The 17,060-nt window shown below is 55.4% G+C and overlaps 2 protein-coding genes across 3 annotated transcripts; one reads left to right on the plus strand and one right to left on the minus strand.

Annotated features, from left to right (window-relative positions):
- Positions 1-28: 28 nt before the first annotated feature.
- Positions 29-6,533, minus strand: ANKZF1 (ankyrin repeat and zinc finger peptidyl tRNA hydrolase 1). The gene is made up of 15 exons (XM_062498043.1): positions 6,336-6,533; positions 5,943-6,049; positions 5,457-5,559; positions 4,878-5,062; positions 4,484-4,599; positions 4,215-4,368; positions 3,767-3,989; positions 3,495-3,590; positions 3,152-3,331; positions 2,948-3,055; positions 2,263-2,527; positions 1,677-1,788; positions 1,399-1,566; positions 1,220-1,290; positions 29-646 (listed from the first exon to the last, which is right to left on the minus strand). The coding sequence occupies exons 1-15, from the start codon at positions 6,454-6,456 to the stop codon at positions 526-528; spliced, it is 2,130 nt and encodes a 709-aa protein (XP_062354027.1). The 5' UTR covers positions 6,457-6,533; the 3' UTR covers positions 29-525.
- Positions 6,534-6,794: 261 nt separating this feature from the next.
- Positions 6,795-16,967, plus strand: ATG9A (autophagy related 9A). 2 transcript variants are annotated; one of them, XM_062497980.1, is made up of 14 exons: positions 6,795-6,929; positions 7,164-7,207; positions 8,529-8,593; positions 8,894-9,055; positions 9,156-9,297; positions 10,228-10,976; positions 11,303-11,456; positions 11,677-11,856; positions 12,651-12,896; positions 13,187-13,407; positions 13,801-13,918; positions 14,090-14,312; positions 14,455-14,597; positions 14,726-16,967. In XM_062497980.1, exons 1-14 carry the CDS (start codon positions 6,827-6,829, stop codon positions 14,729-14,731), a joined length of 2,556 nt encoding a protein of 851 aa, XP_062353964.1. In that variant the 5' UTR covers positions 6,795-6,826; the 3' UTR covers positions 14,732-16,967. The 2 variants fall into 2 exon arrangements, with proteins under 2 accessions (XP_062353964.1, XP_062353965.1); XM_062497981.1 differs by lacking the exon at positions 6,795-6,929 and having other exon boundaries at positions 7,119-7,206; positions 8,528-8,593.
- Positions 16,968-17,060: the final 93 nt, after the last annotated feature.

Here is a 17,060-nt window from a genome sequence, read left to right on the forward strand (position 1 = left end):
ATGCCACACTCATCCCAAATAGTTCCAGTGACCATGTTAACTCACCCCATGGCCAGGGGGTCAAGGCACCTCTTTATTGACAATACAGGTGGAGGAAGTAGTTGCTAACATGACTGGTGAGATGCTGATGGCAGCCAGGAAAGGAGAGGTAAAAGCACAGCCTTGAGGGTGTCCACAGGCATGGCTGCAGGTAGCTCAAGGGCTGCAAGATCTGTATGTGTCAGGCTCTGTCTTTATACCTACAGACAGCAACTTACGAGGTAGCCATGGGAAAAGTTGGCAGCAGGAACCCTGGCTGGAGCCAGGCCACCCAACAGTCCCAGCCCCTCACACTAGCACATGGAGATGTCTCAGTTATTAACTTTGCCAGAGTCACCCCCCAGAGTGATATTCATGCCCAGTTGTGCCAGAGCTGCCCTGGAGACTGACATAGCCAGGTCAGTAGGCGCTCCCTTGCTGCACAGCCAGTGCTCAGCCATGTCCCCACCACCCTGCTCTTTGGCAGGTGGCAAGCAGTCTCCAGCGTTAGGTGCGGCGAGCCTGGGCCCGGCGGTGGGTTTGCAGGCAGGCCGTGGAACAGAAGGAGAAGTCGAGGTAATGGAAAGGGATCCGTCCCAGCAGGGACTCTCCACAGTGCCAACAGCGGCTGCAGGAAAGAGCAGAGCTGGCCCTGAGCAAAGAGGACACTTGCAAAAGAGTTAGAAGAGGAAAGGATTCCCTGCGTGGACTGTGACACAAGACACCAGCAGCACGAGGGAGCTGGGGCTCCTCTAGTCTCACCGGGCTGATGTGCTCACCCAGCAGCCTGTCCAGCACATGCTCCCTGGGGGAGATGCGCTGTTGGAGGTACTTTGGGGCTGAATGAACATGGAGGGACTCAACCCCATGAAGGTTTTTAAGCCCCTGCCCAGATAAGCATAGGGAGTGCTGGCTGCCAACAAACCTAGTGGGTTGGCAGAGGAAAGTAAACAGCGACACAGGAGTGTCTGGGGCATCGGCTTGCAGTAAATTTGGCTGCAAGAGGACCAAGTCATCCTTAGCAAAATATTTCAGGGGAGCAGGGCAAGAGAGGGAGGAAACTTTTACACAAGCACTACTGGGAATTGAGAGGACAGGAATAGCTTTGGACTGGAAATGAGAACTGGATCAAGAAAGGCAGGGAGCAGCTGTGCTGACATGGGAAAATTTGTCTTCAGAGCCATGCTGCTAGGATGGTTACCTGATGTTGGCAAGAGTCGTGCCGGTGTCCTGCAGCTGTGCAGCCAACCTCTGCTCAGCAGCCAGTGCCCTCTGGGGACCAGAAACAGCTCAGCCCATGCAGTCCCTGGGAGCTGCTGTGCCGAAGCTCACCATGTCAGCACTGCCCTATCCGGGCTGGATCCCCTTCCCAATCCTCACCTTCTCCCTGTCAGACAGGGCTGCAAACCACTGCTTCTTTTCCTGCTCCTGCTCCCAGCGCTGCTGCTCCTCCCGCTGGGCTTGCTCCCGTTGCTTCCTCTGGGCTTTCTGTGCCCGCTTCTTCTCCAGCTTCTTGGCCTCCATCTCCTGTGTCAGGGGCCCTGGCACCTGAGGGCAGGCAAGCATCTCCCACTTGAGCCTGAGGCAATGGCACAAGTGGGAAAGGAAAGCTTTGCTCTGGGGTCCTTGTCCAGTGAGGGCAGAGGGCAGGCACCCACCTTGGCACGGCTGTAGTCGTACTTGTCTGGATGATCCACCATGAACTTGCGGAAGACATTGCGGGTCAGTCTATCAGCAGAGACACAGTATGGGGTCTTCTCCTGCCTGTCCCTGTGAGACAAGGGAGACCAGTTCACTCACACTGCCATCTTGCTGTCTGCATCCCACTGGGCTGTGAGCCCAGGAACTCCCCAGAGATGAGCAGTGTGTACTGCAGGCCACAGTATCACAGCCAAGGAGAGGAAAGTTCCTTATTCCTATACCAGAATCCTCCAACTCCTTCTTGCCTCTCAAAGCCCCTGCGTGGGGCTTTTGTCTCATCCTGGCCATTGGAACTGCCTACCAATAAGCCTAGGTGCACTTCGAGGCACTACCCACATGCTGCGATGTGAGACCAGGCAGGCAGAGAGAAGAGTGGTTCAGCTCCTAGGCCTTCCATAAAAACCCCAGATGTCCTTGGTCATGGAGACCAATACTGGCTGTCCCAAGACAGGAGTGGCACCAGTTTCCTGTGGCTGAGACAGGAGTAAGTTGCTGGACTCCCACAGCAAGGGTTGTGAACCACTGGGTGCTCTGCAGCCATACCTGAGGGCAGGGTCTGCCCCTGCCTCCAGCAGCAGACACACAGCCTCAGCCTTGCCGGCCCGTGCTGCCACATGAAGCAGGGTGCAGCCACGCTCATCCACGGGCTGGTTCAGCAGGGAGCGGGCCATGTCCACAGATTCCCCATTCTCACTGTCCCCTGGCACACCCCTGTTCTCTGGCACACCCAGGAGTCGCCGCAGTGTCTGCACATCCCCTGTCTTGCAGGCAGTGAACAGAGCATCACAGAGCTGGGTTTGAGTGTCTCCTGCAAGGGAAGAACAGGAGAGGAGTCTAATGGGCAGACTGGGCAGAGCAACACTCCGGTCTGACTAGAGAACACACACAATGCATCAGCATCCCAGCTGGATTTGGGCACTGCAGGATCTCCAGCACCTTCAGAGTCTGTGGCAATGTGCTATGGCATTGCTAGACACTGTTGGCAGCAGCCAAGTCCTCTCCTGAAGTAAGACCCACTCCAATCCCTCCAATGCACCTGACTTAACCAGGTGCTGCCTGGTCCCCTTGGCTCCAAACACACAGCTCACTCAAAGGCACGTGATTGCATTACAGACTTCTCACACGCAGCTGTTCTGGGCTCTACATGACACTGTGTTCTTCACCCCACTGAAAAGTCACCAGTAAATGGGGCAGGCATCCAGCCAATGCAGTTCCCAACCCCACTTACGTCCATTGCTCCAGGGAAGCAGCCCAGTCTCAGCCTCCCCCTGAAGCTCAGTCACTGGCTCCAAGCTAGGCTGCTCACACTGGTATCCAGTCTCTTCAGCACAAGGCCCTGCCCAGGCGACATATGGTGACAAAGAGGGTCAGGGGCAGCCTGCATTCCAGCCATGGCCTTCCTACACTGTCCCTGCCAATTCTTCCCCCTCACCTTTCTCCACTTTCTTGTCCCTCTTCTTCCTCCTTTTGCGGTTTCGCTTGGGCATCACTTCAAACTCCCGGAGGTCCAAGGTCCCCAGTGTCACTTCCACAGTCTCCAGTTCCCCTGCAGGGCTTTCTTCTTCTTCTTCCTCCTCCTCCTCTGGGGCTGAGGGGGGTGATAAGACTGGGGCTAGGGCCCCACACACAAAAGTAATCACTCGGAGCTCTCAGCCAAGAACACCCTGCTTTTCTGCTGTCCAGTCACACTCTGAAGCTGCAAATTTGGCCCATGCCATAACATCAGACCCCTCCTGCTTGCTCAGAGTCATGTCTCCCTCCATGATTCAACTCACCAGTTGTGTCCTCCTGATCCACCTCTGCCTTCTGCTGCCTCTTCTGCCAGACCTTCCGGGGGGACCCAGTGATGTCCCCCAGTGGCGTGTCCTTCCCTGGGCAGCAAAGGTGCTCCCGTCATTGCCTGGGGACAGGGAGCACCCCATGTCTCCAAGGACTGAGGGCTGAAGAGATAGCACCTCCAACCCATAGGATAATGTCTCCTAATGCACAAGGGACCATGTCACCCCACCTGCCCTGACCCACAAGCACAAGGGATGGTCAAACTCACCATACACCTGCAAGCTGGCCAGCGTGGCGTGGACTCGCAACACCTCTCGTAGTGTGGCCCTGCGGGTGCTGAGGGGGATGTGGCAGATGCGAGGGTCCCCTCGGGTGAGGGGTGGGTTTCTGCCACCAAAAAGCAGCACACGGTTTTGACGAGGGGCTCGGAGGAAGATGCGCTGAGCTTCATTCAGGTGCTGTGCCCAGGCTGCCAGGAGGTCCTGAATATCCTGGGGAGAAAGGACAAGCTTTATGGGACCCTAGGCACACTGTGTGGGTAAACATAGCTCTGCAGCAGGGACAAATCCACAAGAGAGGTGCCTCCATTGGGCCCTGCCCCTTTTCCAGAGTCCACTGTCCCTGCCATGCCCTCCAGCAGCAGTGTGGTACCACCTGTCAGAGGCAGCCAGGACCACTGTCCCTGTCAAGAGCCCAGTGCTGTGGTGCATCCTCACCTTGAGCAGCGCAGCCTCGTTGTAGCGGCGCAGGGAGGCCCCAGCTGATCTGGGTGCTGACCCTGGGGTCTGGGCATCACGAAGGCCCTGGGCTGTGCCCCGCCGTGCTCGCACCGTGTAGCGGTGGAAGGTCTTGTGCTCCTGCACCTGCAGGCTGTGGAGAAGGGAAGGCATGAGCAACAGAGGTTAGTGTGCATGGCACTACCACACAAAGGCAGCTCCAGCTGATTGTGCCCAGAGGGACAATCCTGCTGTCCCCCAGTACTCACCCCCGGAACACTGCTCCTGCGAAGTGCCCGCCACCCATCATCAGCACAACCCAGCAAGTGCTTGCACTGAGGCTCTGCAGTGATGCTGTCAGCTCTACCGGCTCTTCAGTGTCACCCTGATACACAGACACCCTTGCTAGCACCCAGAGCATTACCTCCTTACCTCTTGCTGTTCCCAGGACAGAGACCAGCCTCTCTGCTAGCACCAGAAGCAGCTTTCTGGGAGCACCCCAGAGCCAAATAATAGGCCATCAACAAGTCTGGGGCTCCGACCTGGCACCAGAGTCCACCCTTCCTATCACAGGAGGTAGGAGACTGTCAGAGAGACATCTACACCCCAGTGCCACCCATCTTTCCTGGAGTCTCTCTCCCAAAGAGCTGGGCTGTCACTTGCCTTCCCAGTGACCAGCACACAGCGGTACACAGAGATGAGCTGTCCCTTGGCATTGCGGAGCAGCACCTTATGGGAGCGGGGCATCTGGTGGGTCTGGGGAGTATCACTGACAGAGGGCAGGAACTCCAACTCACTGCTCACATCAGAGCTATCAGAGTCAGATCCTGAGATGCTGGAAACATCACCTGCAAGGAAAAGAAAGGATGCAGCAAAGCAAAGATGAATAAACAGCCTCCCCAAAACTCTGTAGGTGACTTCAAGGACACTTGCAGAGTGCCCACAACCCCAGAAATGTTCTGTAAAATAACCCTATATATCATAAACAAGCTGTGACCTGGGGAGATAGAAGTTTGGGGCTCTGGATCCCCAGATGTGCTTAGGCAGAGCTTCAGTTAAAACACCCCCTTCTCCCTACAACAAATCCTAACAGCTCAGAAGCAGTGCTGGACCCTGAGAAGACCCCACAAGGACAGAATAAAGGGACCCTGTGCTAGCAGAGGGCTTCATCCCGGTACAGAAAAGCCCCAGTGAGGAGGCTGACAGCACCTGGGCTCCAATGCAGACAGTCCAACTCCTCACCTGTGCAGGTTTTCTCCTCAAACACTTCTGCAGGCAGCGTGCGGCGCCCCAGGAGTCGCTGCTTCAGGTTGAAGCGGTGCCAGTCAAGACGGTAGTGCTCAGTCTGTGGAACAAATAAGTATGAGCTGGCAGCATCTTGATGGTCCATGAAAGCCATCACCACTAAAGAGCATGAGGTGATAGACTGCAAGGGCTAAACTGATGCTGGGCTCCTTCAGTGGTCCTGAGTGGAAAATCACAGTATATTAAGGAGTTATCCACAAAACAATAAACCTTTTAACTAACAATTAAACTTACCCTTTACTTCCAGTAAATGATACTTTTAACTGATAACATAAAAGGTATGAGTGCCAGATCCCAGTAGGTTGTGAGTAGTGGGCAAACAGCCAGTGCTAGGCTGCACCATGCTGGGGTTGAGCTTCCACAGCAGGATCCCACGAGTCATGCCAGCCCCACTCCCACTTCAAACTGCTCAGCCCTGCTCACCTGCTCCTCGCGGCTCCCAAACACCTGCCCACAGGTCAAGCAACACATCTTCTCTGGGACCTCACCGACCCCGTGGGCCTTCTCACAGCTGGGTGCTGCAGGTTTCTCTGGAAGAACAAGGAAGGGCTGTGCACAGGCAGTCCCGCAGGCTGCACTGCACGGAGTGGAGACTCCTCGGTCCCTCCTCAGCCAAAGAAAACTATGGTTGAAGGAGCTTCGGGGACCTCGGGGTGTCACCAAAAAAAGCTGATTTACCCACCCACCAGCTAGCTCCCATGGCCAAGCTCCAGACTGATCACCCAAGCTGAGCTGGGGACAGAAAACAAAATCCGTGGTGGACACGAACTTAGTCAAATACCTTCCCTCCCGCCGTTCCCGCGGAGACCCACGCACCGTGGCTCGCAGGTGGCAGCTCGGCAGCGCCCGTATCCACAGCAGCTCCGGTGACAAGGGTCAGCCCGTGCAGGAGCTCGGGGTCCTGAGCGGCCTCAAACACGGACCTGCTCTCCGCCATCGCTACTGCTCCCAGCGGACGGGACAGCGTCTGAGTAATGAGCCGATCGGGAACCACCCGCCAGACACCCGCCCCACCGCTCTGCCCCAGTCCGAGCTCTCACTGTGTCCGGGACCTTCCCGCCGCGATCCCGGTTACCCGGGCCGCTGTAGCCCCATGACCCCGAAAGCGCTGCCCCGTGCCCGCCGCCGCATGGCCCGGAAGCGTCTCCCGTCACATCCCGCGCGCCGCCGCGGGGCCCGCCCCCCGCGCCCATTGGTCGCTCCCGTCCCACCCCCCCGCTCGCTATTGGCCGCCCTGCCCGCCTGTTGCGGGCGGGGCCGAGCGGGCCGGGCCGGGCCGCGCCGGGCCGGTGGCGGCGGTCCCCGCCATGGCCCACTTCGAGACACAGTACCAGCGCCTGGAGAGCTCCTCCACCGAGTCTCCCCCCGGTGGCGGCGACCTGCTCGTCCACGTCCCCGAGGGCGCCAAGTGTGAGCGATGGCAGCGAGACCGGGGGTTGGGGCCTGGCCGGCGGCGGAGTGCGGAAGAGGCCGGGGACTCAGGGGAGAGGCTGGACACCAAGGGGAGCCGGGGGGGCGCGGCTGCGGGGCTGGTGTGGGACCTCGGGTGCGGGGGGCAGCGGGGGAAGGGGTAGGTTGTGCGGGTCACAACACCCGGGGTGGGTTTGCTGAGGGCCCCTCACCGTGTGCTGCTTCTTCCTTCAGCTCCGTGGCATCACATCGAGAACCTCGACCTTTTCTTCTCTCGCATATCCTTTTGCAGGGAGAGGATGTATTCCCCTCCTCCCGGCTCTAAGTACAGGGAAATCATGGAGCTCTGCGTAACTTGGAGCTTGGGCAGTGTCAGCTCATTCCTGTAGGGTACTGCACAGTTCCAGAGGGGCTGACAGAACCCCCACACCTTGAGATGCTGTCACTTGACACAGGGTCATACAGGTGCTTCTAGGAATTCTTGGGAAAATGATGATGGTACTGTTGTAGTTACAGTTAATGCATTACATTCTTAACAGGATTTTATTGCTAGTGTGGCATTTACAATCAGAGTAGTGCAGGATTTCTGTAGGCAGAATCAGTGTAGTACAATTTTATAAGTAGCATAGAACAGAATTTTATAGTATCTCCTAGTCTGTGGTTTCTAATTGCTCTCGTTACAGATCCGGTTGTATCTTAATATATGGTTTGCTATATCAGTATAACGATCATAATGTAGACTCAAAAATCACATAAAAGGATTTGAGTCATTCACTTAGTCTTCAGAGGAAGCAGATGACAGTGGCGGTATCCTTGGCTACTGAGGGGTCCTGGGTCTCACTGTCCTCTAGCAGCTGTGATACAATTTCCCACTTAGGATTTGTAACTCCTTGATTTTGTTGATAATGCTCTTGGTGCTGTTAATACTTCCCTCTTCTGTGACGGGGTCATCACCTCTGTTGGGTTGGCCAGGTGCCTGGGACCTTCAAGGACAGCATGGAAGAGAGTAAGCAGCCTGGTGCCAAGGAATCTTGGAGGCCCATAGGGAGGGAAAGCAGAAACCCATTTGATTTATCTACTTGGTTCACAGGACCATCAGTGCCTGGTAACTGGGGAAAGGGTGACCCACTAATAAGTGACCCCCTCGGTGACAGAGAAGGGCTGCTTGCCATATAAAATGGTGTTAGTTATGCTGACCACATTGCTGGGGTCAGGAGCAGGTGCCAGGTGCCACTAAATTAATTTTTTTCTGTCTCTGTCTTGTCCTGCTGTACCCTGCCCTGCCCTGTCCACCACTGTGCAACCTGAGTGCAGTTTCTGTTCTGTGCTGAACAGACCCCCACTATGGGTGTTGAGTGCAGAAAGAAAGGAGCATGAACAAAGCCAAATCCTTCTACCCCAGCTGTGCTTTACCTGGTCAGAGTGTGTTTTCCTGCAGTGGGGAGGCCAGCTTGCTGATGAGTAGGGGTGGGAGAGATTTTCTCTTGGTGGTGAAGGGGGACTTGGCTGAAGAGCTGTGGAATACCAGTGGGACAGAAGCCTCTTCATGCTTCATCAGAGAGGAGTCTCCATGCTGTTTTCCTTGACTGTAGTTTTCACGTCTATAACCTGCATCAGAAGAATGGCTTCACTTGCATGCTGATTGGAGAGATCTTTGAGCTCATGTAAGTGCAGGTACCCCTCTGTTCTAGCTGTGACAGCTGCTGGGGAACAGCCACAGGCACTTGCCAAACACTTGCAGGTGGAAGGGCTCCTTTTATAATTGTCCTGCCTCCCCTTCATCAGGGTTTTCCATGCCCCAGACCTGCATTTCACTTTGAGGAACCACTGCCTGCGTTCCTGCTGCCATGGCTGTGGGATTGCATCTCCATGACATATGACCCTGGCTACTTCATGTTTTGTGTTGGAGTAGAAGCGTGATTCCCTCTTTTTTCACAGGCAGTTTCACTTCTCTTTTTTCACAGGCAGTTCATATTTGTGGTGGCATTCACTACCTTTCTTATCAGCTGTGTTGATTATGACATCCTCTTTGCCAACAAAGCATTAAATCACAGCCAGCATCCCAGTGAGCCCATTAAAGTGACTCTGCCAGATGCCTTCCTGCCTCCAAATGTCTGCAGTGCAAGGTAGGGGCAGTGGAGGGCATAGCCACTGCTCATGTTTTCTTAAGTGCTCAGGGTTCCTGTCAGGGCCTGTATCCCACTACTTGCCTCTTCTTGCTTGCAGAATCCAGGCAAACAGCTTCCTCATCTGCATCCTGGTGATAGCTGGGGTTTTCTGGATCCACCGACTCGTCAAATTTATCTACAACATTTGCTGCTACTGGGAGATTCACTCTTTCTACATCAATGCCCTGAAGATCCCCATGGTAAGTTGCTGAGTCAGGGGCTGCATGTGGGGCTGCTGAGGCTTGAGGGTCGTGGGAGGCATTTGCTGGGTGCTTGCATCTTGCCTTCACGCCTCTCCTCTTCTCAGTCAGACTGAGCACTCTTCCTTCTGCTCCATAACCACATGATCTCCTTTCAGTGCCTTCTACAGCAGCCGGTTTGTTGTGTTAACCCTTTTCTGCCCAGTCTGCCTCTCCATCTGCTGGCACATGCCTCTGCCATATGCTGCCCAATATGTGTATTCTTCAGTGATGGCCTTTTCTGTGATGCCTTCCACAGAGAAGGCATAAATGAGGATATCCTCATACCTCCTTGGGATGTGGACAACCTCAGCTTCCTTGTTTACTTGGGAGGCTTGGAGCTACTAATTGTGAAGGTCACACAGGAGATCAGTGTGTCACAGATGGGGTTTGAGGCTTGCATATACATCCTAGTCCAGAGTCTTTGCTCTGATGAACAACATGGAAAGGCATATTCGCATCCTTTGGAGGGAGAAAGCATCTTAAGAAAGGTGGGGTGGGGCAAGAGGCTTGGTTTCTCCTCTGTTTTTCCATGGGCTCCCTCTGGGTCCTTTTTAAGTCCCTTCCGTGTTTGTTTCTCCCTGCTGACTCCAAAGGGCAGCTCTGGGAGGACCCATGGAAGCCTGAACCTGTGTTTATGCCTCCAAGGAAGTTGGTGCATGAGTGGCTGGGAAACAGTCATCTGTGCTGATCTAGGGGGTAAAGGGCACCAAGGCAAGGTGTGGGGTTTGCCTGCTGCAGGCTGGAGTGGTGCCAGAAGGTGCCTCACTTTGCATGCACTTTGTCAGCACCCCGAGGTGTGTGCTGGGACCTGCTACTTCAATGGCCTCAGCCTGGCTTCTGTCCCTGGATACTTCTTGCTCCTAATCTTGCTGCTTGTCCACCTTCCAGTCCACCCTGCCCTACTACACCTGGCAGGAGGTTCAGGCCCGCATTGTGCAGATCCAGAAGGAGCACCAGATCTGCATCCACAAGAAAGAGCTGACAGAGCTGGACATCTATCACCGCATCCTCCGCTTCAAGAACTATATGGTGGCCATGGTGAACAAGTCACTGCTGCCCATCCGCTTTCGCCTGCCCCTGCTGGGAGACACCGTCTTCTACACGCGTGGGCTCAAGTACAACTTTGAGCTCATCTTCTTCTGGGGCCCTGGCTCGCTCTTTGAGAATGAGTGGAGCCTGAAGGCTGAATACAAGCGGGCTGGGAACCGCCTGGAGCTAGCTGAGAAGCTCAGCACTCGCATCCTCTGGATTGGCATTGCTAACTTCCTCCTCTGCCCCCTCATCCTCATCTGGCAGATCCTCTATGCTTTCTTCAGCTACACGGAGATCCTGAAGCGAGAGCCGGGCAGCCTGGGTGCCCGCTGCTGGTCTCTCTATGGCCGCTGTTACCTCCGTCACTTCAATGAGCTGGATCATGAACTGCACTCACGCCTCAGCAAGGGGTACAAGCCAGCTTCCAAGTACATGAACTGCTTTATCTCCCCGCTTCTCACCATCGTGGCCAAGAACGTGGCCTTCTTTGCTGGCTCCATCCTGGCTGTGCTCATCGCTCTCACCATCTATGATGAGGACGTGCTTGCGGTTGAGCACGTCCTGACCACGGTCACCCTGCTTGGGGTGGGCATCACGGTGTGCAGGTGAGGTGGGTCTGTGCTACCCCTGTGCTCCTGGCAGCACTGTAGGGAGCAGTGGGACTGGTAGCAATCCATGTTAACATGCTCTTTGCTTGCAAATGGATGTGAATCTGTGTAAATGAGGGGCATGGCTGGGAAGAGGCAAGACCAGCCTAGAGAAAGGGGGTAGCAGTGATCTTGGCTGCAGGGGTTGTATGGTATGAGGGGCTGGGCCGGTTGGAAGGTTACAGGTGGAGCTGTGATATGGGCCAGTTATCCTGCCCTGCCAAGATGACATCTACCAGGAATTGAGGTGTAATGCTGTGATTTTTCCCTGACCTGTCCTGCAGGTCTTTTATCCCTGACCAGCACCTGGTCTTCTGCCCAGAGCAGCTGCTACGAGTCATCCTGGCACACATCCACTACATGCCTGACCACTGGCAGGGCAACGCCCACCGCTACGAGACCAGGGATGAGTTTGCCCAGCTCTTCCAGTACAAAGCGGTGAGACTGGCTTAACTGTGGGTCTGGGGACTTGCCCCAATCCCTGCAGGAGGGAGAAAGTGCTGGAGAGCTCAACACCTCCTGAGTTCATGGAGGAACAAGCCACCATCCTCAGAGATACCCTGCTCCAGAAGATGGAGGGTTATCTATGGGGTCTGTTTTGGGATTGTGGGTTTTTTGACCCTCAGGTTTGTGCTGAACCCATCATTTCTGTGCTCAGGTCTTCATCCTGGAAGAGCTCCTGAGTCCCATCATTACCCCCTTGATCCTCATCATCTGCCTGCGGCCCAAGTCCTTGGACATTGTTGACTTCTTCCGTAACTTCACCGTGGAGGTGGTGGGCGTGGGTGACACCTGCTCCTTTGCCCAGATGGACGTGCGCCAGCACGGCCACCCTGCGGTAGGTCCTGGGCTGTCCACCAGCATGTCTGGTCCTTTAGATCCATGAAGGCCTGAACTCACCACTCCTGGCAGCCCACAGCCCAGCCACCCACCTCTTGGTAGGGTGTCTGGGTTTGGCAACATAGGTCACCAGCTCCAGAAGGCTCTTGTGGTCCAGCTGTGATTATTGATCAGATGCTTTGGGAATCATGCTGTGTCATGTCTTTGGTGTCATTGCCTGATTTCACAGCCAAGGGTTGTGTTCTCAGGAGAGTGGAATGGGGTAATTTACAAAGTGTGATCGCTAAGAAGTTGACCTGCTTGTGCTCAGGAGAGAAGCAGTGTAGAGGAAATGGGAAACATTTTCCATTATGCAAAATCTACAGTGGAGGGAAAAAGGGGTCCATCTGTTTTGTGTGCCTAGGAATTTAGGTTACTTTTCTAGAGAAAGATTTCCTAGTGACACAGTCATGAACTAGGAAGGAAGTGAACTCATTGTAGCAGGAAGCTTTTAAGAAGAGCCATTTGTTGACTGTAATTGTTCCTGTCTGTGACTGTTCCCAGCTCCCCAGTTCCCTTGCAACAATTCATGTTCTGGGATGGAGGTGGAACACACTGTCCTTGCTGCTGCTTCTCCAGGCTGAGATGGCTAAATGAGAATGGGGACTTTTGGTGTAGCACCTGCTGCATAGGGAGTCATGGCTTTGGATAGGCTGTGTGTTGCATGTTTTACCCAGACTGACTGCAGGACTCCCAGGGCTGGCAGGGTTGTAAAGCAGATCCTGTCTCTCATTATCTGTCTGTTGTTCATAGTGGATGTCAGCAGGAAAGACGGAGGCCTCCATTTACCAGCAGGCTGAGGATGGCAAGACGGAGCTATCCCTCATGCACTTTGCCATAACCAACCCCAAGTGGCAGCCACCCCGTGAGAGCACGGCCTTCATCGGCTTCCTGAAGGAGCGGGTGCACCGGGACAGCAGCGTGGCACTGGCTCAGCAGGCTGTGCTCCCTGAAAACGCCCTCTTCAGCTCCATCCAGTCCCTGCAGTCGGAGTCAGAGGTGCCCAGGCTCAGGGCATGCGGGTTGTTCTTGGGGTGCTTGCTGCATGCTGGCAAATTCATCATCAGGCCCTCTGGGTAATTTTGCCCTTGCCTGGGATGTATCTGGGGATGAAAATGTGGTAGATCTGCATTATCTGGGGCACTTCTGGCTTTCTAGACAAGGTAACTGGCTGTCCTAGAGCCCTGTGAGGTGGGAGAGGGGTCAAGATAGCCCTGCTCTGTGTGTCTGGTGGGATCAGTCCTCCAGCTCTGCACAGGACAGTGACTCTTTCTCTTTCAATTCTGCAGCCTCACAGCCTGATTGCCAATGTGATAGCAGGCTCCTCAGCACTGGGCTTCCACATGAGCCGGGATGGACAGGCTTCCCGCCACCTCTCAGAAGTGGCCTCGGCTCTGCGTTCCTTCTCCCCACTCCAGTCTGCCCAGCAGCCTTCCAGTGGCTTCCAGGCATCGGGAAGGGATGGAGAGGGAGCCCAGCCTCGTGGTGCCAGTGCCATGACAGCCTCTGGGTAAGCTGCTGGCTGGAGAAGGGCAGCCAGACACTTTGGACATTGTCCTAGATGCATGCTGGCATTTATTTCTGCAGCCTGGGCAGCAAGGGACATTCACAAGCAGAGTTAGATTCAGGTCAAGGTGCTAGGTGCCAGGTGCTATAAGGCTGGCCCCAAAGGACAACGTCGGGGTCCTTTTGTTCTCCTGTAGGTACCACAGTGGGGAGAGACCCCCATGTAGGGAAGAGGCAGTGGCATAGCAGGGCTTGTGTATTTTAGGAAATGCTGCAGAGGGCTTCTTCATTACCCAGTCCAGGAGCAGATCTCTGTGAGCCTGACATTAGAGTGGAGAGGGGCTGGGCAGTGCGGGGGCACCTGGGCAGTAAACACTACTGGTGTGTTCCATGGTAGTGCTGATGCAAGGACCGTGAGTTCGGGGAGCAGCGCCTGGGAGGGTCAACTGCAGAGCATGATCCTGTCGGAATATGCCTCAACTGAGATGAGTCTTCATGCACTCTACATGCACGAGGTGAGCAACCCAGAGTTGGGCTGGCCAGAAGGGCATGGAGCAAGGCAGGCAGGACTGGGCTGTCCTGTCCACTGTGATGAGAAAACCAGTATGTATGCAGTACTGTGGAGAGGGTGTGTTTGGGCATCTGATTTCTTCACACAGCTGAGTCACTCATGTTTTGGCCTGTAGTTGCACAAGCAGCATGCCCAGCTGGAGCCCGAGCGGCACACTTGGCACCGACGAGAGAGTGACGAGAGTGGGGAGAGTGCCCACGAAGAGCTGGATGCTCAGCGAGGTGGCCCTGTCCCCATTCCCCGCTCTGCCAGTTACCCCTTCTCCTCACCACGGCAGCCTGCTGAGGAAACAGCCACACTGCAGACTGGTTTCCAGCGGCGATATGGTGGCATCACAGGTATGGGAGCCAGGACAGAGGTCTGAGTTCAGGTCAGAGCTCTGTAACCAATGCCCTTTATGGACTGGCACAAGCACCCTACCTGCTGCTACATGCTGGCAGTCCCCCAAGTACCTAATCTAACTTCTTGCCTCTCTTGCAGACCCAGGCACAGTGCACAGAGCCCCATCACATTTCTCACGCCTTCCTCTGGGAGGCTGGGCTGAGGACGGGCAGTCAGCGAGGCACCCAGAGCCTGTGCCAGAGGAGAGCTCAGAGGACGAGCTTCCGCCACAGATCCACAAGGTAAGGGTGATGGCTGTGGCTGAGAGGGGCAAGGTATAGGGGCTGTGGCTGAGAGGATCAACCTGTTGCTAGGTTGGGGTGCTAGCAGCTGATCCCAGTAGGTGCCACATTCTGTCTCTGTCTTGCAGGTATAGCCTGGTAGAGGGGATCTCATGGGGCTTGCAGATTGGGAGCCACCTGGACAGCAGGATGTGGCATCGGCTTGATTCTTCTCCTGTCCTGAGTGGACATTTTGTTGCCGTGAATTGCTGAAGAGACAAAACTGCCAGGCCAGCATCTTTGCTGTGGCACCTTGTGTCCAGCCATGTGTCAAGTCAACGCCACTCTGACTTGTGGGGTGAATGCGTGTGTGAGTACATACCTGTGTCTGTGTTCACATCTGTGTCGTCCGTGTCGGAGGATCTCTGCAGAGCCTGTGGAAGCTGACGTGACAGGACTAGCAGTGAGGAGCTGCTGGTGGACTGGTTTGGAGGTGGCAGCAGCAGCTGCTCTTCAAAGGGATGTAAGATGGCATCAGCTCCATCCAGATGTGCGCCCAAAGCTGGGACTTGCCACCACAATGAGGGCAGGAGTTGTTGAGGGTGGTCTAGTTCAGCCTGTACCACCACACTGCCCTGCCTGCAGCCCTGAGAAGGTGCCTAGTACCACATTAGTCCTCCCAGAGAGGATCAGTGTTGTGCCTCTCAGCCCAGAGCAGGACAACAGTGGGGCAGTCACCCACCCCTCTGTCCAGCACCCTGCAGAGGGATGGGCCCTGGTGGCTGCTGCTGGTATGAGTACAGATGGGATATAGAGCTGGTGGGAACAGCTCTGGTTCAACCCAGGAATATGCTGCAGCTCTTCCCTGACTCATGACAGCTGGCTCATTCCCTGCATGCAAGAAAGGGTCATTGGAGTGATGCCTCTGTGCTGGGGCACCAGCATCCTTCCCCATGTATGGCACCCATGGAATGTGGGCTACTAGTCAGCCCTCCTGCAGTGCCAAAGAGAACCCAGTGTGGAGTAGCCCAGCGTCTTCTGGGAGTGCTCACAGCCCCCCTCAGAGCCCAACCTGAAGGTCTTGTGCTCTGTGTGTTGGTTCGTTTTCTCCAGACACAAAAAATGCCTTTTGCCTCATGCCCAGGTGCTGTTGTATTTGGTCTGTCCTTCTGATGCAGCTGTTTCTGTGGAACTGGGCCTTTCCTCTTTCCCAGCAAAGGCTTTGGTTCATCTCAAATCTCACCCGGAGGTTCCCAGCTCCTCCTTTCCTCCTGAAACCTTCCTTTCGCTTACAGCATGGTTTCAGCTGCTGTGGAGACCATATACCATGCAGCTGTCTCATGCCTGGCAGAGCAAGGAGGGGCATCCTGAACCCAGAAGGGAGAGGCACACCTCAGCCCAGGCTTGGGATGGTGGTGGGGAATCACAATCCCAGCTGTGCAGTGTGGCCTCAGACAAGACCTTCCTTCTGTTTTTCCTCTTTTCTTTTTGCAGCTTCTGGGGAATTGCATCCCACCTAACTCCTGCCCACAACTTACTTTCCATTCCCCTTGCCTCTGGCAGGGGCTGCTTTGCTTTTGCCATGCCCTCTGCGAGCACTGCACATCCTCTGCTGTCTCTGGAGTCTAGGGGTATCCCTCTTCTCCTGCCAGGGTTATTGCCCTCTGCCCTTTGAGCCTGCTGCCAGCACTTCTGCACATGGGTAGCCTGGGCACCAGCAGGGCCAGGGGGCTTGCACAGGGGGAGGCTGTTTGGGGTAGCAGGATCCTTGTTGCCGCAGGGAGGGCTGGGCAGGGCTGGAGCTACAACTGCTCTGGGGTCTGTATGAGATCAGAGTGTTCTAAAGCAGAGCTCAGGGTGGGGATCTGCTCTTCAGTGCTGGGATCGGGATTCTGTGGACCTGGGTGCTGCTGGGGTCCTTCCATGGAGAGGTGGCTGCAACCGCCCCACAGCAGCTTCAACTTGGGGCTGTCATGGCTTGGTGAAAGAAAGCAGAAAGCAAATCTCCCTAGAACCCAGATTTTCCAGTGGCTTCTCTTGGTGCCCAGGCTGCTGCCTCCCCTCTCTGGGCCTATGGGACACTTCGTCTGGACTTCTAATGGAGTTGCTGCTCGTCTGTACAGCTGAACGACTGGAGACAGTGCCCTGGGGCAAGGGCAAACTCTGGATCTTTCCCTGGGCTGGCAGGAGGGAGAGGCCAGGCATAGCAGGCCCAAGTCTTTGCCGCATGTTTTGCTTGTGTCGTCAATGTCCCATGTGCATGGCGAGCCACTCTTCCTCATCTCCTCCTGAGATGTGCAGACACGGGGGTCCCTGGGAAGTGCGGTATCATACCCCCGTGCCGTCGCTGTACAGCTGTATAGCCGTCTAATAAAGATGGGGTGTATCATCCCTGCCTGTGTCCGAGTCTCCCTTTGCTCTGTGGTGCTGTGCAGCCCACCTGGGCCTGGCCTTCGATGGCCGCAGAAGGCTGGGAGGAGCCTG

The sequence above is a fragment of the Cinclus cinclus genome, chromosome 9, assembly GCF_963662255.1.
Source record: "Cinclus cinclus chromosome 9, bCinCin1.1, whole genome shotgun sequence".
Taxonomy (NCBI): domain Eukaryota; kingdom Metazoa; phylum Chordata; class Aves; order Passeriformes; family Cinclidae; genus Cinclus; species Cinclus cinclus.

Excerpts from the sequence above, each read along its gene's own strand:
- ANKZF1 (XM_062498043.1), bottom strand. The coding sequence starts at position 6,456 with ATGGCGGAGAGCAGGTCCGTGTTTGAGGCCGCTCAGGACCCCGAGCTC. Across the intron at positions 3,591-3,766 it reads GGCCAGCTTGCAGGTGTATG|GGAAGGACACGCCACTGGGG; the intron begins GTGAGTTTGACC and ends TTTGCTGCCCAG. Across the intron at positions 2,528-2,947 it reads GCTTCCCTGGAGCAATGGAC|GAGACACTCAAACCCAGCTC; the intron begins GTAAGTGGGGTT and ends CTTCCCTTGCAG.
- ATG9A (XM_062497980.1), top strand. The coding sequence starts at position 6,827 with ATGGCCCACTTCGAGACACAGTACCAGCGCCTGGAGAGCTCCTCCACC. Across the intron at positions 8,594-8,893 it reads GGAGAGATCTTTGAGCTCAT|GCAGTTCATATTTGTGGTGG; the intron begins GTAAGTGCAGGT and ends CTTTTTTCACAG. Across the intron at positions 13,408-13,800 it reads AGTGCCATGACAGCCTCTGG|TGCTGATGCAAGGACCGTGA; the intron begins GTAAGCTGCTGG and ends GTTCCATGGTAG.